Consider the following 21,846-nt stretch of genomic DNA (forward strand, 5'->3'; position numbering starts at 1 on the left):
TTACCACTAATGATCATTTTCATTAAGTCTATAAAAAATGTCAGAAAATGGTGTAAACTGCCCAAGCTTGTGTCTCTTTAATCACTTGTTTTGAACAAACAATTCCAAAAACATTTTACACATCAAATCAAATAAAAAAAAAACTTATTTCAGAATCTGAAATCTGAGAATATTTGGCATTTTCTTCAGCACGTTTAGGCGCTATATCTGTCTCTGAGATTTCTTCCACCACACCAATACATTGAAGCACAATGGAATTACATTTTTTTGTTGTTGCTTCCAGCAGTAAAATATTTTTAGCACCTGGCCTTCCCAGAAACAAAGTGTCCACGTCCCTCTTGATAAACAGACCTTGCTGTGAAGCACTTTACTGGAACTACTTTCTGCTAAAATTAAAGTACCAATTCCATACTTCCATACCAGTACTTATTCTAAGCAGGTTTTGAGTATGCACTGTGTTCACATGGAAAAGTGACAAGTATACAAAAACAGACCGTATGCATACTAATAAATGCTTGATGTTGGAGTGTGTTGATGGACAATGACAACTTCACATGAAAATGAAGGTGTTGTCTCTTTTTTTGTGTAATTGGCAATATCATTCTAATGTCCCAGGTTGATTGCCTGTGCATGACGCACGTATTGCATCATTTCCTGTTTGTATAAAACTGTAAAGTATACTATAAAGACATCTAACTAAATAGTATGGAATTGGGACACAGCAGTAGTCGGTGTGAAAACTGAAGGCAGGACAATGTTTCTGGAAGAAGGTGTTGCTGTTGAATTCATTTATTTATTTATTTTTTTTTTATTTGTTGAGCATAGAAATCTCAAAACCACGCCACATCACACCAAAACTGTCTGCTTGTCAAGATACCATTTAGGAATCGCTGACTAAGACCAAGGTGAGCAAATATTTGTAATGTGGGTGTACTGATCCTTTATGAAGAAGTCGTATGAAACCATACACATAGATAATCAACACGGAAGAAAAAAAGTTTCCTCAAACGAGCTGCAGTTTTTTAAAATAAAATGTAAAAAAATTTCAGCTCCACAGTGCTTCTGGTCCCGAGGCCATCTTGAGGCACTCGGGCCTTTTTTCCTGGTGCGTATCTGCCTCCAGAGCAGCCGTGGATGATGCTGTCATCCGTGTCCAAAGCTAGGGCCAGACATCCCACAGGCGGCCCACCTGTGCCACACTTTGTACCGCGCCACCCCCTCACCCCCTCACCCTCACCCCCTCACCCCGCCCCCCCGTGTCCCATCACTGAACCGCTCGTCTGAATTTTTCCACAGGAGGTTCTGCTGCTTTGTTGCTCTCCTCTGGCCTGATGTCTGGTCTGCCATAGCTCAATTCATTCCGCTTTCTCCCGCTACTGTGAGCACTGCAGATCCCCCCCACCCCCCCTCTCTCTCCTCCTCCAGCTGCTGTAAGACCAGACTTCACTGCATCTTAAATTGCACTTTCTCCTATTGTCTAACCTTGTCATAACCTCCCCTCCTGCTGTTTTTGGCGTGTGTCTGAGTCTCTGTATAAATGTCTTTTTTTTTTTTTTTTTTTTTAAGTATGTGATCTCAGTTGCAGCGCTGTTTTGGTTTGTTCTGAGGTAATATATGAAGGCAAGCTCTCTTCTGTGTTTGCTTATTCACGATGGATTTAAAGCTGATGCAGAACAGAGGAGATGGGAATTGAATAAAGCTCAAAATACAAAAGATTCTTTCTCAACACTTTCTCTTTCTGAAATGAATTCGATTTCTCCTCCTTCTCTTACTGCACTAGTGAAACTGCTCTATTTTGATGCTGTTCTTTGGTCGAAAGAGGTGGACTGACCCTGTTTCAGTAGGGGGCAACATTGAGCCAGTACAGCAGTAACAGTCCACGCCTACAGATGCTGTCAGACAGATAAGTATCACTTTTAGACTGTCCAGTGCTACACTTAGACATAAACTGAGCAAGGTGTTGTGGGTGCCAGTGTCAGCGTAAAAGCTCACGCTTTAAAAATCACACGTAGCAGGTAACAGCAGTTTTCAGCCATGTGTACACCTCGGTGAAGGGGAAGGTGACAGCGTTGAGCAGGAGGTGAATATGATAAGAAATGTTTCTTTGGTCACGGTTCATAAAAATGGATCAGGGACCCAGAGGAAGAAAACAAGTGTGGTGGCAGGGACGCCTGAGAGTGATCACTGCATGTGTGGGGGAGAAAGGAAGCTGCTGTGTGTGTGTGTGTGTGTGTGTGTGTGCACGCAGGGGGAAGTGATGCCTGTGGAGGCACCCTGGGGACACGCTGCATTTTTACTCTGCTGGTGCCGACCTTTCTGTGTGGAAAGGAAGGGAGAACCAACAGTCGGCGATATCGCCGAGCGTCCGATTCACAGCACAAACAGACAAATAATGTTTGACCAGCTGGAGTAATGCGGCCGGAGCCTCAGTGTCCCATTGATCTGAATGTGAAATCAGCTAATGGGGTTGAGTTGTTGGTGTTGTTTTAATTAATCTAATATTTCTTGTTGCCAAGCCTTGTTAGTGGGCAGCATTGCATAGAACATGACAGCTACTTAATACAGGCTAAAAGGGCATACATAAAAAACAACAATGGAAATCAGCTCACAGATACATGTAGTAAAGACAGGAATGAGAATATACAGTATATAAAATATATATATATATATTTTTTTAAACTACATAAGCCGATTCACACACATTACTGCATTTATAATGATGCATCCGAGGGACACTGAATTGTGCAGCCAGTTCTCCCGGCAGATCTAATTATGGGCCACAGAATGAGTGAACCAGTGACCTGTCTCTGGAGATGGTGTTACAGAGAGCTGCTAATGGACAAAGCTGCTACCAGCTGCCATTGTTCTCCCGCGTGCATTTATATTAATTTAAACTTTAAAAAAGGGCCACCACATTGAAGCTTGAGAAAACACTTTCTTTAAATGTTTTTGGCAACACGCTACTGGATAGTAGGGAGAAGGCTGGCACTCTGTTACAGCTAAACGCCCCGAGTGAAGGGAACACACCCGCTGCAATGATAAACAGCCATGAAGAAGTGATGAACCATCTGCTCTCTCAGGGTGGGGTTTGTATGTCAGGCTGACTTTAAGATGCATAAAACCCTAAAAAGTTTTCAAATCTGGCAGTTAAGACAGCAAACAGTCCATCTATGCAACAGCCAAAGTCATTTTTTTTTTTTATTCCAGCATGAAACTGATTTCCACAACATTAACATCCATTGTCAGTTAAATAAAAAAGGATATAAAACAAACATACAAAATGTGATACAAGATCTCTTCATCACTCAATCACTGTCACAATTCTGGCCTTTACATCCAACGGCTTTTATTCAACTTGCGTAGCAGTGTAGTAGTACACACGGTTATAGATGAAAAATAAAGCATGGCGTTTGTTTTTCAATGTATGGCGCCCACGATAGAAAGGGAGAGCGTTACCCTGATGAAGATGTTCTGGGAGAGAAGCCCCAAAATCAATATATGCTCTGTGGGGAAAATGAAGAGAAAATGATCTCATTTCTTACCAGCAGCAACCAGGAGGAAAATATATTGTAAAGGTCAGCCAAACAGCTTTTTTTTTTTTATTATCATTTTTTTTTTTTATTTCATTCAAAAACAGTGTTACTCTACTACAAGTCAATGAGATTTTGTGACTGCTATATCAGATGTGTCTATGCTAGGGTGGTAATACCCGCTGTTCCTTGATTGAAAACAACGCGTCCTCCACAAGTTTCCTGCTTGTCAAACAGCCAGCCGGATGTTTTATTATGCCGTCCCAGTACGCTGCAGAAATCCTCAATTTAAAGTTTTCTTACTAGCAATGAACTACTTCACAACCCCTGGCCCACAATCTGCCAGGAGTCTGATCAAATATAACGCCAATTTATTGGACGTCTGCTTGTGCTGATAGCCAGCTGTTTATGTTGGGGGAAAAAATCAATGCTACTGGCTTAGAGGACCACTCCACCCATTTTACACATGGAGTTGTGTTAACTCGTCTCAGCCGGTTGTGTAATGTTCCTCTGTGGTTCTGGAGGAGCTCTGAGAAGTCTGAAGCAATGACCATGATGATGTCATCATTTAAAAAAAAAAAAAAAAAACTGATTGGTTATTGGGCTTGAAATTTCTTTTTCAGAAGCTGGGGGTGTGGAGTTTGAAAGACACGGCCATTTACCGGGCAGAGGGGCTCTAACGTAAGACGCTATGGAGTTGCATTATGGGAAATGTAGGTATTCAGGTTTTGGGGGTTTTTGACCTATACTTGGGATTAAAAGCCAGGATGTCTCGGTCTCTGCTGCTTTGGTTTTGACTGATTTGTATTGTAAATACCTCTTTAACAAACTGGAGAAAAAAAAAGATAAAAGTTTAAAGTAAAAACAATAACAGTTACATAACACCTGAAATTGGCGACGAAGAGTCAAATGCATAATGAATACATCTGACATCAAAATATTGTATCAAATAAGATAAATTAAATGCAAATAAATACATGAAAAAAACTAATGATTGACTCTTTAAAAGGAACACGCCGACTTATTGGGACTTTAGCTTATTCACCGTAACCCCCCGAGTTAGACAAGTCCATACATACCCTTCTCATCTCCGTGCGTGTTGTAACTCTGTCTGACAGCTTCAGCAGTAGCGAACCCGCAAAGTACATGCAGGTAACAGGTTCCAACTAGCCTACTGCTCCGAATAAGTGACAAAATAACGCCAACATGTTCCTCTTTACATGTGATTTGTAGAGTCACAGCGTGTACAAAAAAACAACGTAACATGAGACACAGCCGTCTTCTAACCGTAAACAAACCGGGAACTATATTCTCAGACAGGCTTGCTGCAAAGCAAATCACTCCACCCAAGTAGCAGAAGAGCTTGGCCTTTCTGAGAATATAGTTCCCACTTAGTATATGGTTAGAATACAGCTGTGTCTCATGTAACCTTATTATTTGTACACCCTGTGACTATACAAATCAAAACATGTAAATAAGGAACATGTAGGCTAGATGGAGCTGGTTACCTGCAGGATCTGTGCTGGGCTAAGCTAATGCTGAAGCCGTCAGACAGCGTCACAGCACGCACGGAGATGAGAAGGGTATGTATGGACTTGTCTAACTCTGGGGGATACGGTGAATAAGCTAAAGTCCCAATAAGTGGGCGTGTTCCTTTAATGCATTTCGATGGGGTGCTGATGGGACAGTAAGGCCTGTGTTTTGTGTGCGATTCTCCTTCATGTATCAGCTCCATCCAGTCAGATCTAAAATGCTGATGAGACCCGGGGAGTCGTGGTGTCAGACATTCTGCAGATTCAGCTAGATGGAGCTCTGGGTCTTGATGAAAGCTGTCCTCTCGCCGTGACCGTCCACTTCCTCGCTGTCTGATTCAGACTGGTAGGCCGTCACGTCCTCCTCCCCCCACACAGTGGGGATCCCCTTGTAGCATATCCGTGCCTTCCTCTCCTGTCCTTGGCCGAAGCCAAAACCGAAGCCCACCCGCACCCCCCTCGTCTGTGAGTACACAGAGGGCAGTTTGGTCCTCCGGCCCCAGAAAGCGCCACCCGAGCGCATCTGCAGCAAGAGGAAGACCCCGACGAAGGCGGCCAGGATGAAGGCACAGCCGAGCACGGCCATGACGACGGGCAGCTGACTGGACGGGGCTACGCCGAGCCCCGGAGGTCCCTCGCCTTCTCCGCCGTCGTCTGCTGCTGCTGCTGCTGCTGGGATCTCCCCCTCTGGCTGCGCTCGCTCACCCTGGACTCCCCCAGCTAACGGGGATTTGCGCTGGACCTGGTTCTGGTGCAGGCAGGAGGTGAGGACCAGGTGGCTGTGAGGCGGGCAGGACAGGCAGTCTGTAGGCCCGCTGCCTGAGCAGGTGAGGCAGGCGGGGTTGCAGGGCAGGCAGGCCTGGACCGAGGACAGGTCCACCCAGTTCTCCAGCGAGAGGTTGAGGAGCTGCGGCCCCGAGGTGAAGCCGGGCGGACAGAACTTCACACAGCCCTGGAGGAAGAGGGAGAAGCCGGGGCTGCACTCTGGATGGACCGTGGGAGGAGAAAGCATAAGGGAAGTTAAGTCTCACGCATCCACACATAACTGGCTTCACAAGTCCAAAAATGGATTTACAATTTCCTTGGAAGTGTCCTGGAAAGAACTACAGTGTATAATTTAGAGCTACGATCAACCTGCTGATTATTTTCTTGATTCACCGATTCCTTATTTTGTCTGTAAAATCTCAGAAAAATAGTAATAAAATAGCCATCGCAATTTCCCCAAGCCGAAAGTGGGTCTTCAAATGGCTTTTTTGCTTCAGTCCAAAATCCCAACAAATTCAGTTCACAATAGTGTAAGACAAGGAAAACCAGCACAATCTCATATTTGAAAATGTGGACCCATCATCATCATTTTGCATGAAAAAAATAACTTAATCAGTTATTTATTTAATTCTTATGATATGGAAATAAAGAGTACAGATAATAATTTAACTCAAGTGTTTAATAGTTACTGTACATAGCAGTCAGGCACGGTCTATAAGCAGTTGTTGATTTCCAAAGAAATTTCCTTGAAAGATTATAATGACTGGAAAACTGAGATCATGTTAAACCCATGTCACTATTCATGCATTTGTTAGAAACCATATTCTTTATATGAGGGCTGTCCTCGACTAAAGAAATTCTTAGTCGACTAACACTTATACGATTTTGTCGACTAATCGATTAGTTGATTTAATTGTCAGAGCTGTGCGCTTTGAGAGGTGGTTAAGACTAGAAAAGCACAATATAAATGTAGTTAATTAACCATCTGTAAAACTGAGTTTCTACACAATTAATCCTGCAAAAGCAACACTTTAAATCTTGTGTTTACCATAAATGTGCTCATAAGTTTCTTGGAAATGAGTAATTAAGTATGAATAAGCATAAAAAATGAATTATCAACTAAAGAAATCTTAGTCGACTAATACCAAAACGACCGATTAGTCGACTAATCGACTAAGAGGTGGCAGCCCTACTTTATATTTGTGTTGAATTCTATTCAATTTACAACCACACAGAAATAATTTTTTTTTTAAACGTATCTCCTGTGAACTGCCTAAAAGATGGTTCATTTGTTAACACGAGGCCACAACCACAAAACGGACGTTGTGACAATCACAAACATTACAAAGTAAACCTTCCAGTTCTGGGGCCCTGTAAAACAAAGTGTCGCCACTAACTCCTGAAATGTAGATTTTAACTTTATTATGGAGTCTGCAATGATGAAGAAAAAAAGCGTCTGAACGCTTGGAAGCAGAACGAAGCTTCCGATCTCATCTGCCTTTCAATGAGGGAGTCATCCTCCTCAACAGTTGCTGACAACGTAGCACCTCTCGCGGTTTTTAATCTCCCCTGCTGCTCCTCCATACGACCAACACTCTGATTCAAACTAAGATGACATATGGCAACGCGCATATTCATAGTGCGCGGGTAAACAAATGCAAACGAGGCTTGTAAATGGGTCATCTGTATTCACAGCATTCACTTTTCACAAGTTGAAATAGCCAACACAGTCTGACCCAAAGCCTGTTTTGTAACAATGACTGTGTGCCAGCGCCAACACAAATGAGCCCATTCCACATAAACGGCTCCTGTTTAAAGTTGATGTGAAGTCTGAATGATCTCACCGATACAGATCTGCTGGGCGTCAAAGGTCTTGCAGCTGTTGTTGGACGGCCGAGGGAAGTCAGATGACGAGGGGCTGAGGACGCTGGGTCCAGTACCCCACAGGATGAGGGTGAACTGACTTAACACAGCTGAGAGAGAGAGAGGAAGGGGGATATTAAGATGTGCAAGAGAATATCAATATATCACCTCTCAGAAATGGAACTGATGGTGTGAACTGGCTGAGAAGAGGATATGTGGGTGGAAGAAAAGGAAACAAGTGATGAGGGTGGACCAAACGCAGCGCTGGCGGAGAATCAACACCAGCAGAAGAAGAGATGCCTTCCTATCTCATTTCCCCGGCTGCTCAGAGTAAACAAAGCCACGAGAGAGCTCAGGAACGTACGAGTGAACTCTTCTTGGCAATATGCTGCCGTTCGCCTTTTGAAGGAGAATAAAAAGTTGATCATAAAAAAGTTGCCAACCACTTATATTTTTTGCAGAGGAATATTTCTCTGTCCAGCAGCTGCAAAGTTTTGATCCAAAGATATGGTAACACTTTACTTGATGGTATCTACATAAGAGTGACATGACACTGTCATGAACACATGACACTGTCATGACACATTAACCCTAACCAAAAAAAACATCTATTTGGTTAACCAAGTGTAACCAAAAGCCTCTCCACCTGGTAAAAGCATTTTTGGTTTATTTGACCAAAAATTGTAAAATAAACTGAATTATTAGAGAGAGACAGAACAGGGGAACTGAGCAGAGGCTATTTAGGCAAGCATGGAAATATGCAAAAAGGACTTGAGTTAATGAGGGGGCAGTAAATGCTGGCATGACTGTAGGTTTGATGTGAAGTGACCAGACAGAACAATTAATGGTGATGAGTGGGCTTACCATAGTCGCGTCCATTAGCTGCCACGTTTTCTATTTCCAGTGTCCATTCCCCTTGAGGATCCTCATCCCATGAGTGGGTGGTCATGAAGGCCCAGTCGTTGAATCCCTCTGAGGAGAAGTCATTGGGCCTGAAATAAAAGGGGACAGACGAGGTGTTTGGGTTTTGTGTTTTTCGGTGGTAAAATGCAGAAAGTGGGATTTGTGGAGTGTACTTGTGGGAGTATCTATGCACAGATAGATTGTGTGCGTGTGTGTTTGTGTGCGTGTTTGTGTGGGTGTTAGAGCCCGACCGATATATCGGCGGGCCGATATTAGGCATTTTCCAAACTATCGGTATCGGCATTTATAATGGTCGATACATGAATATTTAAAAAATAAAATAAAAACGGACGAAACACCCTTCAACCAGGTTATGAGTGTTGGCGTTGCACAATCTGTCCACCAGAGGACGCTCTACAACCTCCCTGTTGGCAACACTCGTGTTTAACCCTTTACGTTTCCCATCTTAAGTTTGTATTCTTATACATTTTATTTATCAGAACTAAAATATATTTTGATGTTCCTCTGTTCTGTTGTGACAATAAAACAAACAAGTTTATTTTTAAACTGTACTATCATATTATTTTAGTGAGGACTCAAATAACTACAAATAACTAATGTTAGGGAAATCTGTTTATGTTTTGTTACGCGTTTCTGAAAAAAAAAAAAAAAAAAATATATATATATATATATATATATATATATACCGGCCGATATATCGGATTTTTAAATCACCAAATATTTGTATCAATATCAGCCTTAAAAATCCATTATCGGTCGGGCTCTATTGTGTTTGTGTGTGTGTGGGTGGATGTGTGTGTGCTTGTGTTTGTGTGTGTGTGTGTTAAAGAGACACAGGCAAAGAGAGATTCATAACATGGCTCGGCTGTCGTTTGTGTACAGTGGTGTGTTTTACTGTGTACCTGGGGAACAGCAGGGTGGAGTGTGTGCCCAGTGGGCTGATGAGATGAATGGCCAATTTTCCTCTCTGGTTGTGGGAGAGAGTGAGGCGAGCCTGAACATGTTCCAGAGAGCTGACATACTCGGGTCGTCCCCAGCAGGCATCCACGCTCTTGCTGAACACCAGCCTGTTCCCGATGTCTCTGCAGATTTGACGAGTGGAGGGGTGGGGTGGGGGGTGGTGGTTAATGTTGTGTGGCTGCAGAAATGGACACAGACAATAGCGCTGTGCTACAAATCTACGCGACCGTCCCAGCTCCGAGGAGAATACGGGAACATCTATCAGGCTGAGCTGGGTGAAAGAACAGAATGTGCTCATAATGAGACTAAATCTCCACACACACACACACACACACACACACACACACACACACACACACACACACACACACACACACACACACACACACACACACACACACTTCTAACCTTGGTTCCGTGAGCATGGTGTGAACACACTGATGCTGTGGTCCCACTGTGGTCCAGTTCTGTGCCAAAGCCACCATGCCACCTGCATCCAGAAGCCCATAACCGTACGAATGACTCACTGTGGAGGAAAAAAATGGCAGGTTGGTGGGTGGTGGCGGTGAGATAACACCACAGGAAGAGAAATTACTGTCAGTCAACATTCCACTCTTGACTGTAATACTATGGCATTATACTTGTTCCTAAATCCTGAGCCCGCAATCATCAAATGTAGTGCCGTCAGTTATCCAAATCACATTTAGAGACATTCCTTTCCGCAGATATAATGTAACAGTGTAAAACTATTTTAAAGGTGTATGCATTGCCAATTGTTTTGTTATTAGAAGGAAGAACAAAAGGTCATGAGAGGACATATCAGAAATACTCCCATTTCGTCTGAGCTGGCTGGAGGGTCTAGCACTGCAGCCTAAACGTCATGTGCAGACAGAGTGTTATCAGCAGAGATATTAAAGAGAAAGGACCACACTAGCATCTAAACTGACCATAGAGATATTTGCAGGTAGGCTCACATGCTGTTTAATGTGCTGCAGCCTACCATCTAGTTATTCAGTCTGGAAAAATGACGTTAGCAGTGCACTTTGTTTGGTCGCCAAGGACAAGATGTGCGTTCATGTTTGTAAGTTAGATAAGCAGGAGACTTCAGCAGGATAGCTGATGTGGGTTGCTGTTCACAGTCTGTGGATCTCGTGTTGTGTAGCTGCTGTCTGGCTCAGTGTGACCGTCTGCTCTGCCTATAGAAGGAACAAAGGCTCTTCCTTTATATCGCTATATATCTTTTTATCTTTATTTGTATATATTTCTTATCTTTTATATTATACTTGCTGTACGTGTCTTTATTGCACCGTGAGTTGGAGAGAAACGTATTTTCAATTGCTCTGTATGTCTGGCACATATTGCAGAATTGACAATAAAGTTGACTTGAAAAAATGAAGCCATCATAAAAACCATAACTTTTAAAATTAAAATGTCTTTCTTATCTTTTCTCAAAGAATAACACAGGACAAGGGATTTACAGAAAATATATGTATGCTGTAGCAGACCAAAAAACCCTATAATCCTGGAATGGAGACAAAATGACCAAAATTAGCCCAATTTATTTGGATTGCCTGTATTTGTGACATAATGTCAAGTTGGTCAAACATGCAGACCTGAGAGTGCACAGAGCGGAGATGTTGAGATCTCACACAGAGCAGGGAGTTTGAAACTGAGTGAGAGGTTGTGATTTTGTGTTATTATTAATTTTTATTATACTGTATATATTATATAATGCATGTGCTAAAAAAAAAAAAAAAAGTCCCATTGTGCACTCAGGATAGAGGGACAAATATCACACCATATAATACCATCTATACTTGATTTGGACAAGCCAGCCTCTACCTCTGCGTCCCACTCCGTTGGTCTTCCAGTCTCCGGCGCTGAGGTGTCCCGGCCGGGACGTTCTCACCACCAGGTGCTGCATGTCCCTCCAGGTCAGGTTCATACTGCAGAGATAGAGGAAGGAAAGCAGAGTAACCGCATTGACTTTCTGTCATGTAATAGCCAAAGGTATTAGTTTCTGCATTATGCACGTTATGAGAAAAGCCAGGTTTCGCTGACCTCAACTGTACAACAGTACAGCAGAGGAAATGTGAGGAGCTAAGGGATATGGAAAAGGTCAGGAGTCTGTAGTCACACCTGAAATATGATCCACCTGAGCATATACAGTGAGGACAGCCATACATTTCTAAAATAGTATACTGAGACGTAGAGGAGGCCCTAAGGGATATGTCAGTTAACTATAACAGAGGTGTTGGGCTCACATTATGGTCTTAACACCGGTGTAAAGCACCAATATTAAAGGTACGTCATAACCTATTGTGATGAAAGGTCAGGGAACACAATAAAAGAGAGGCTACAACACTGTGGAGGACTGTGTCTAGACGTCTCTGTAATGATAGTTTCTAATGAGGTCAGGGATTCGGCTCTGTGGAGATAGGTCTGGCAGTGCGAGACTAGGGATTCGGGGATGAGGTCACCTTCTATCACAGTAGAAGCCCAATAAAAATGTGCAAAAAAAAAATAAAATAATTTGATTTATTAAAAAGGTACAGCAGGGAAGCATTCAGAGGAAAAGCCTTTGAGTCACCAATGTGGAAAAAAACTGCTCCGCGGTTTAATATAATCAAGCCATGAATCACACTGCTTACTGAGTGCAACACCACGGTAGACAGATATAGAAACACAGAATTGCACTGCTGCGCATCACTCAGCATCAGCATTCACATCTCACATCCTCTCATGTGTTATTAATGGACAAGATTCCCCCCCCCCCCACCACCACTCCCAATGTCACCTCAGCCAAGTATGAAGGGGAAAATAAATAAATAAATAAAATAACAAACACCAGAAAGCCTCTGCCTATTAAATGATTCCATCTCTGTGAATTCCAGTATCGTCCCAGTCTGATAAACTAGCTACCCTGTTATTACTGCTGCCTGTCAGGAGGGGTGTTAAAAGTGAGAGATAGTCTTTGTGGTGTAAAACTTTAGGGGTCTGTCATTCAGGGCCCCTTCTCTTATGATATCAGAGGCAACAGTGCTGAGATAAACCAGGGACTCTGAGCATGTACACCTCAACTGAAACCCGGGCAGCGAGGTAATACTGGATTTGATTTCGACACCTGTCAGCTACACGCTAATGTGGAAATGAAGTGAATTACGCAGGGTGGAGGACGGCTGACTGATAAGAGGACTTAACACACCGCAAGATATGACTGAAGATACGAACATAACGGAGAACACATTATCGCTGCTGACAGAAACTTGGAATTGGACACCTGGAGTCACAGAGTGAGCGATAATGAGAGACATTCTCCAGTTTAAAATCTTCACTGCCGGGCCCTACAGGTATTCAGATGTCTGTGTGGGCTTCAGCTGCTGATTTGTCTGGCTAATTAACTGATTATCAAAGCTTAATTTGCTGAGGCAAGAATTTCTGGGCTGGGATTTAGGCTAACGCCGACTCCCAGACGCACGCACGCACGCACGCGCACACACGCACACACGCACACACACACACACACACACACACACACACACACACACACACACACACACACACACACACACAAGAGGGTAACAAATTAAGTTTTCATTCAAATTTAATTTAAAAAGTGTTTACTGTTAAAGTGTATCGGCTACAGGGTTGACTTCAAAAACAGCTATATGGTTACAGGAGGAGGTTGTGTCGTTCTCAACTCACTTGGCCTCCAGAGCCAGAGCGATGATCCCAGCAGCCAGTGGGGCCGAGGCAGACGTCCCCGTGTGAGAGTCTGTGCATTTTTGCCTCAGGTCTGTGGTCACCTTGGAGACAGGAGAATTGAGAGAAGTGCACAAAAATACAGAAGGTTAGACACAGTTAATATGACACATTGAGTTTCCCACTCCAGCATGAGTGAAGTTCGCGGTGAGCGAGTTTAGGCAGGGAGAGCTAGGGAAAATGGGAGCTCTGCCTGCAGCAATCGGAGGAGGAGGAGGAGGAGGAGGAGGAGAGAATGAGCAGGTAGGTTCAGTCTCAGGTCTGTGGATCCCTGCCAAAGGGTCACAGCCTGGGCAGGGAATGTCAGCCAAATCAGTGCAGTTAGGTCGGGTGGTGGCGAGACAAAGTATCTTAGCACTCCGGGTACACCTCTGCTCTCAAACTCTGCCAATGGCAGAAAGCTAATGAGGCCTGCCTGGGTCACCATGGCGACACGTCGGAAATGACAAGAAGCCAGAGGGCAAGGCGAGCTATGAAGGTCAGGGACTGATTCTTGGTTTGCAAGCTCTGGCCTGACCAATGACTACAGCCTATGGGCCTGAAAGACTGTGGCACTAACTGGCAATTAACTGTGGAAAGAAGTCTACGTGTCAGAGGAATAAACAAAGGGAGGTGTCTGCACGGTTAGATATCAGAACTGGATAAAAAAAAAAAAAAAAAAAAAAAAAAATTGTATTGACTGATTTAATGATCAGTCATTTATAAAGAAAAAGTCCAAATATTTGATGGTTTCCTCTTCTCCAATGTGAGGATTTCCTGTTTTTCTCAGTTCTCTATCATTCTCAACTGAATATTTTTGGGTTTTCCGACTGTTGGTCGGACAAAACAAGCAATCTGACGACATCACCTAGGAACTTGTGATGGGCATTTTATTTTAAATAATCAACCAATTAACCAATGATGAAAATAATAGCTGGTTGCAGCCCTACACTGATTTTTTTTGTTTGTTATAAACCTGTTATAAACATAGCAGTAACACATTCCCAGCGCCTCAACAGTAAATGACTTCACGTTAGATCTGTTTAAAAGCCTGGTCCTGGTCTGCTTGTGATTCGACAAATGTATGTAGATACAAATGTACCAAACACAAAATCTGACAAAAGTCAACATAAATACTAGTTTTGGATAAACAAAAGCTGTGTGAACTCACTGATACAACAAATCAGCTTCTGACTGCTAAAGCAACAATACAAAAGCTGCTGTAAATATTAAAATGACTTCAATTTCATCAATCTGACGATGTGGGTTTGCTCGCCTGCAGCATGCCTCGGATGTATTTTGGAGGGAATGGCAGATTTATTGTTGTTTTTTGTCCCTGAGGCAAGTCTTTCTTCCGCTAACAAGCATCTTGAAGGAAGCATGAGGCACCTCTCAGTGTTTGTCAGCTTTGCTCACTGTATGTTACGCATCAGTCACTCTGATTTCAATGCCTGTTTTTGATTTGCGAGAGACGAGATACATGTACATGTACATTCGAAAAGGGTTAAATTCGGATGTACCAGCATCAACTTTTGGCAAACGCAAAGTATTGAGGTGTATGTTTATTTTTGCATTGCTGACATTTACAGTGTGCCCGAAATTTAAAGTATACAGACAATCCTACACAAAATCTGAGATGTTCAAAGTTTGAGTGTGCATGTACACCTACTATCTGTTTCTCCCCCGGGTTTCCAGAGCTGAAGGTGGTAGCGAGGGTGGAAGAGCAGGGCTCGCTGTACCACGGCACGTTGCCGGACTGCGTGGTACTGCTGATGGAAAGGGTGTAAATGCTGTTGGTGTAGCCGTCACAGTTACAGCTGTCCTGCTCCCGGCCACCATTACCCGAAGCCCACACAAAGATGGAGCCCTGTCCGTCACGTCCCTGTGGTATAGAAACCCATACAGTGTACGTTTATATAGACACACACACACACACACAGGATGGGTTTAGAGAAAGAGACTAACAAGAGCTGGTTGAAGTGTGAAACATTGCCTTTGACGAAGACGTTTGTCTCACTGCTTAAACGCCTTGTCACTTATGCGCTTTTGTTCAGAAGCAGTGAACCGCTGTAGGCACATCTCTTATTAATACATCATAATGTCAGGTGACTTACTGCGGCAGAACATCCGATAACAAACACAAGAAATGTAATTACAAAATCTACTCAAGCTGAATATAATTCAGGGGCATGATAAATGACAACATGATATCTGGCAGTGAGACTGTATTCTCCTAAAATACACACTGTGTATGAGACGTACATTTATAGTCCAGTTTGGACTTGCCAACAGGAGGCTAGAAATATTTAAGCAGAGAAACAAAGGGTGTCGTTTTTCAACCTGGGAACATCGCGAATATTAGACTGTCCTTTTTGTTCCAAGACAAACAAATCCTTTTTCATGCATTTGTCTCCAGCTGATTAGATTACTGCAACTCCTTAATCGCTGAAATGCCCCAGAAATCGATGGGCCGCATTCAGCTCGTATAAAATACAGCTGCCAGGGTGTTCACAAGTTGTAGAAGATTGTTTCAATTTTGGCCTCCTTGTACTAACCTATGGCCTTTAGAATCTACTTTTCTTTCTCAGTTTTACTCCCTATTTTTTAAAGGCACTAGTTGGTCTGCCCTCTTCCTACACTGCTGACCTTTCTCTCAATACATATAGTAGCCTGACGTCTGCAGACCAGCTGTTGTTGTCGGCATCGGGCTGGAGACAGAGACGGAGGGCAGCAGGGCATCTGCAGTCGGGGCTCCGATGCTCTGAAATAGCCTCTGGATGGAGAACAACCTCAGGGTCCATTTTTAAGTCAGCGTTAAAGTCGTACAGACACACATTTTGAGTTGGTTTTTAATTAGTTTTCTTTTTGCTGTCATGTTTTATTATGCCTTTCTACTTCTTAACAATATATTCAGAAGGTACCTTTCCTTCTATGTTAGACCTTGTTATCGCTCTGACTTTGTTTTTCCTCAAGGCGCTTTTTAAGTGGTTTTGAAAAGTGCAGAGAGGAAAAAAGGTATTATTATCATCATAATTTACTCACAACTCGCATTTCTATTTAGGATTCATTACACCCTGTCATTCACGTTAATTAAAAAAATTCAAAAGCAATTTCTCATCAAAGTGTGAAAGCAGCAGCTAAATATAAAATGGAATGATTAAAACTTGTCTTCTTCCACATTCAGTTTGAACCAAGTGGGCGACAAAACAATAAACCAAGAAACAAATACTGTTAGGTGTAGAAACCGAAAGAAAAAAAAGATTTCTTTTAAATCTCACATACAGAATAATGAAACAGCTGATGGCAAAGCAAGATTTAATAAGGTGAGATAAAACAGAAGTATACAATTTCTTGTAAAAATCCCTCTCGGTCACCCACAGATACACAAAACAAAACAAAAAGGAACATAAAAAAAGAAAAAGATGCATGAATGTTTTGCCAGCCCTGTTGTTATAGACTTTGTCTGTGTGTTCAGCTCTCTGGCTGCTTGAGACTGGCCTGGCTGTTAAACAAAATAAAAGTCTTGTCACATCATCCATTTCAGTATTTTGGCTTCACCACCCCGACAAACATAAAAGATACTGGAATTTTGGTTTCCTTATCACTGATGCCGCAACACTATTTTCTCTGGCTCCGTTAATCACATTGTAAGCTTGCAAGTGTACAAAGGGACCTCAGTTTTATCTGAACACAGACTTCAAATGAGCTGGTTTTTAATAGGATTATCTATTTAATTTTATTCCTACATCTCCATCTCACAAATTTACCACAAAATTCCTTCTACTGTATGTGTGATTATGCTGTCTAAAATCATACAGTATCATAATACAGGAGTCTTAAAGCAGCTCTAGGTAATACTCTGAAACCTTCCAGCCCAATTCATGAGCTGACGCTGCCTTTGCTGCAGGTTAAAGAGGCTAGACGATAAGACTTCGGTGCCAGGGGTTCTCTCGCTGCCAGGAGAACACACGCTGAACCAGAGAGGTCCTGTTGTGCTGCTGTCAGGCTATTTCTCCTTACTAACACACCGTGATTGGTGGAACATTTCACATTTTGGGATGTCAAGTATGAATCATTCTATTCCACAGAAAATGTGCAGTTTCATTCATTTACTGTATATGCCAATTACTGAGGTCTTTGTATCTATTAACTATTGTTTGCATCAGTGACTGCTGCTCTGATTCTATTTTCTCCCATCTCACATTTATCATTCGGCTGTTCCGCTAACCCCGTCTGATGCAGCCTGCTGACACATGAGAAATGATAACATTAAGCCTTAGATAATTGTCATACTCTTTAATGTCTTACTCTATCCAACCTTAAAGGGCTAGTCGGAGGGCAATTACCAAACTCACCTTGAGGTTGTCCTTATCTACAGTACATCTCCGAAAGATATCCTCCATTAAATATTGATACAATATGATTGTATAGGTAGAAACATGTTTACACCCAGCTTGGTCTCACAGAATTCCGTGAAATGATCACAAACTGGTCATTACGTGATGTTGGCACGGAATGCCACCACGGACAACAATGCCAATGTAAAGTCAATGAGAAGATGACGTAACTAAGAGCGACTACAGTAGCGAGTAGTATGTAAGGCCGAAATTCCGCGTAACGAGGTTGGCTGGGGTGGTGGATGGGTCAAACACAGGACTTCCACCCAGGAGACCGGGGTTCGTGTTTCCTAAAGTCGCTTTCTTCTTTTCCTAAACCCAACCGTCCTGTTCTTCCGGCGTGTCACGGAACCGTAAGCCCACCCATGACCTTTTCCTTAACTTAAGGGGCCGTGTTTATTTAACGGAATTCTTCCGTGGGCCCATCGCGGAATGTTTTACGATTCCGTGAAACTGCCACCGATTTTGAGTTAAGGGGCCGTGTTCATTTCACGGAATTCTGTGAGATCAGGTTGTTACACCTCAGATTTTTTTTGGCATGAGAGAAATTGCTCCATATGTAGCATAAAAAGGAATAGTTCGACGTGTTGCGAAATACGCTTACAGTAATCGCGTCCTTGCCGAGGGTTAGATGAGAAGACCAATACCACTCTCACATCTGTACAATAAATATGAGCCAGCAGCCGGGTTAGCTTAGCGCTTGTATCACTATCTTTAACGTTTGTTTAATCTGTACAAAAAAATGAATTATAAAAATGAAAATTTGCCATTTTACTAAGGGTTATGAGTCAGAGTATTTCTTGGCTAGGACCAGTGACCAGGCTACCATCAGGAGGTTCCTGGTCCTGGTGTTGTGTCTAAAGCTGCAGACACACCGACCAGACGGTCGACCCTCGGCAGAAAAGGCAGTTGGACTGATCAGTCTCCCCGAGTTGGTCAAAAAAGTGCCTCGGAACACACCAAGCCAAGGACGTAATATGCCTCCACAACAGCAGGCGGCGCTAATCTGTATTGTCGCCCAAAAATGAAAACCGGCAGCCGATTGGACGAACGCGTCACGTGGGTCTGGTTTCTCCGGAAATTCAAAAACAGACTGTCATGGCGGCTTGTTCAGAATACGATCTCATATTGTACTAAAATAGTTCACCGAAACTTGTTTCTGAAAACATTTTAAGCGAGAAATAGGCCATGCAGTTGCTGAATCTGTCTTCATTTCAGATCGACAAAGGTCGGTTTAAAAGATTTGTCAGATTTTGAGAGACTCTAGTCATGCTCATTCGGCTCCCCGTTTCCGGGTTAGCACTCTACCAATCAGATGGGTCATTTGAGTCCGACTGCCGGCAGTGCCCGCCCTGTCGATTATACATGTCATATCGGCCAAAATGAAGGCCGGCGGCTCCTCAGACGGACGACGGAACGGAACACACCGAACAGACTCGACTAAAGTCTGCTTCCCAATTGATTTGTGTTTTTTCCCTACTTTAGCCTGAGCTCAAACAAATCGCTAACTCTAAAGAGTCCTTTTCTGCTATGCTTAACCTCAACTCAACCTTACTTTAACCCTAGGCAGTTATCTCTGTGATGCCTAACCATCATTTATCCTGCGTCCTAACCCCAACTGTGGAGGGCAATGGTGTGAGAAACACTGTTTCAATGAGAAACTGACTTTGACACCAAAATGGCGAGGAAATAGTCCGGCACATAATTAAATGGCAAATTGTTATTTTTACACTTTGCTTTTTGTGCGGATTAGACAAACAAGATACGACATGTTAATTAGTGAGCTTTCTAAACAAAGCTCAGCTGGCTTCAGTGTCATTTTTACCATACAGGCATCTGAGTTGTATCAATCTTTTCATCCATTGCTTTCTTTTTTGGGGGACTTTTCCACCTTTAATTTGACAGGACAGCTAGGTGAGAAAGGGGAGAGAGAGGGGGAAGACGTGCAGGAAATCGTCACAGGTTGGATTCGAACCCTGCGTCGAGGCATAAACCTCTCAGTATATGTGCGCCTGCTCTACCCACTGAGCCCAACCATGCCACCTTTTCATCCATTTCTATTCAAGAAAGGAAAGGTAAGTGTATTTCCTCAAATTCCCCAAAAAAACAAGTACAAACCTATGTCAAACCTTTAAAGAACTGATGAGAGTTTGATGGGGATGCTAGAAGCAGGAAACAGGGAAGATATTAGTAGATTAAAAGTCAGGCTGACTGACCTTGGTGATTCCCTGGAGGAAAGCCTCCTTAGCCAGCTTGGCAGGGCCGTCCAGTGACTTGCCATCGTCCTCTGGGCCCCAGCTGGCACTATAGATGTGGATGTGCTGCGGGTTGAGGCTCAGAGAGTGGGCCTCCACCACGTCTGTCACCTCCCCATCCAACATACGAACTCCTATCAAATGAATAGGCAGCGCAGACAGTGCAGATTAGGTTACCGCACTAGAGAGGTGAAAAGTGGTTGGGGAAAGAGTGACAGAATGACAGATGGAAAAGAGATAGTGAGCATATTCATTTTCGCTTTAGATGAGTGGAGAGGTGTCAAAACCTGAAGGGAAAAAAAAATACACAGCATGAGGCGACAACAAGAGAAAACTTGTCATAAAAAGACTGAAAGAAATCGGTCGGACCGCAGATTCCCCATTTCATCTTCTGCCACAAAGAAAACAAAACTAGAAATAGAAAAACAGGTGAAACAAAAAGACTTCAAAGAAAAAAAACAAAGCGTCCACAGAGTTGCAGTTTTAATGAGCGAGCGTACAGAGCTTCACCCGCAGATGCTGCTCCGATGGATACTACATTATTTTACCGTCACATAAACCGAAACCCAGCTGTTTGTTGAACCAGGAAAAGGCTAGCTTCCTAACCCCCACCAAACACACAGAAAGGACATGTTGACAAACCTGACAGACTGCAGAGAAAAAAAAAAAAAAAAAAAAAAAAAAAAAAAAAAAAAAAAAAAAAAAAAGAAAGAGAGAGAGAGAGAGAGAGAGAGAGAGAGAGAAAAAAAAAAAAAAAAGTGCACATACACACAGGTATAAATGAGCTCAGAGTTTACAGAACCTTCAACAGACTGGGGTATCCACAGGGTAGCACTGAATGTCACCTTTCATCATACCTGAACGCAACTCTGTCTGAGCCTTTGAAGTGAGCAGCCTCAGATCACTCCTCTGAACATTAATGGCTGTAGAGAGGCGTGAAATGAACCACCCTCAAATAAGGTCCATTACTGGGATAGGACCCCCGGACCTCAGAGGCAACGCGACGACGTCCACATTAAGACCTCAATAATCCATACTAGACAACCTGCCTGGCCCTGAAGGCACAAACACGTGCCAGAAGGGATGTAGCCAAAGCAGTAATTACTCTGTTGGCATGGGGATTTGGTGTACCACAAGTTTGAATACCGAGGAGCGTGGAAAAAATGCTTTACTGGGCTAAACGTGCGACATAAAGCACAATATTTGCTCGGTTGATCATTATGCACGGGCTGTATTGCAGCGGTAATGATAATCACTGTCGTAACAATTCTCATCAACTTCCTGCGGCTCGACGATTCCTTATTAAGACAGTGCTGTGCGATTTTCCTGCTGCTCCAGCAAGTTCCAGGCAGCAGGTAGGAATGCAGCCATGAGTGTGTGTGTGTGTGTGTGTGTGTGTGTGTGTGTGTGTGTGTGTGTGTGTGTGTGTATATGGAGGAAAAACAGATACAGTAGGGGGAAGGAAACGCAGAGTTAGCCAAGCAGGGTCAATTACAGGTAATCACTAATCATTGCTCAGTAAGGATACACACATTTAACACCTGGGGTGCCCAGAAAGACAGACACAGACACATACAGACACACACAGACACACACAGACACACGTAATGCAAATCCCAGCTGTTTGTAAACAATCCACTGACCCCGGTGACGTGAACAGATTCACAAAGGAGTAATTGATGAGAACAGGGCCAACACGCGGCTCCGTCGGGAGATGAATGGTAATGAAGACAAAGAAGCAGAGTTATGAGTAACATCTGTGAACAGGACAGCTCAGGGCTCCGCTGAGTCTTGTTGGCTGCCATCATGTCAATGACAGATTGTTTGGTGACAAAAGTTACTAAAAGCCTCCTTGGAATACTATATCAAGTGCAAACAT

At 43.1% G+C, this 21,846-nt stretch overlaps 1 protein-coding gene across 1 annotated transcript in view; it reads right to left on the minus strand.

Moving 5' to 3' along the window:
- Positions 1–4,855: 4,855 nt before the first annotated feature.
- furinb (furin (paired basic amino acid cleaving enzyme) b) overlaps positions 4,856–21,846 on the minus strand; it is an 83,607-nt gene continuing 66,616 nt past the window's right edge. Inside the window, exons 8-16 of the mRNA XM_039809219.1 lie at positions 19,929–20,101; positions 14,985–15,197; positions 13,280–13,380; positions 11,417–11,520; positions 9,983–10,100; positions 9,517–9,696; positions 8,555–8,682; positions 7,672–7,800; positions 4,856–6,046 (exon numbers count right to left, since the gene is read on the minus strand). Of these exons, the coding sequence (XP_039665153.1) occupies positions 5,331–6,046; positions 7,672–7,800; positions 8,555–8,682; positions 9,517–9,696; positions 9,983–10,100; positions 11,417–11,520; positions 13,280–13,380; positions 14,985–15,197; positions 19,929–20,101 (1,862 nt within the window). The 3' untranslated portion in view covers positions 4,856–5,330. The remainder of the gene's footprint in view (positions 6,047–7,671; positions 7,801–8,554; positions 8,683–9,516; positions 9,697–9,982; positions 10,101–11,416; positions 11,521–13,279; positions 13,381–14,984; positions 15,198–19,928; positions 20,102–21,846) is intronic.

The sequence above is a fragment of the Perca fluviatilis genome, chromosome 8 (genome assembly GCF_010015445.1).
Source record: "Perca fluviatilis chromosome 8, GENO_Pfluv_1.0, whole genome shotgun sequence".
Classification (NCBI taxonomy): domain Eukaryota; kingdom Metazoa; phylum Chordata; class Actinopteri; order Perciformes; family Percidae; genus Perca; species Perca fluviatilis.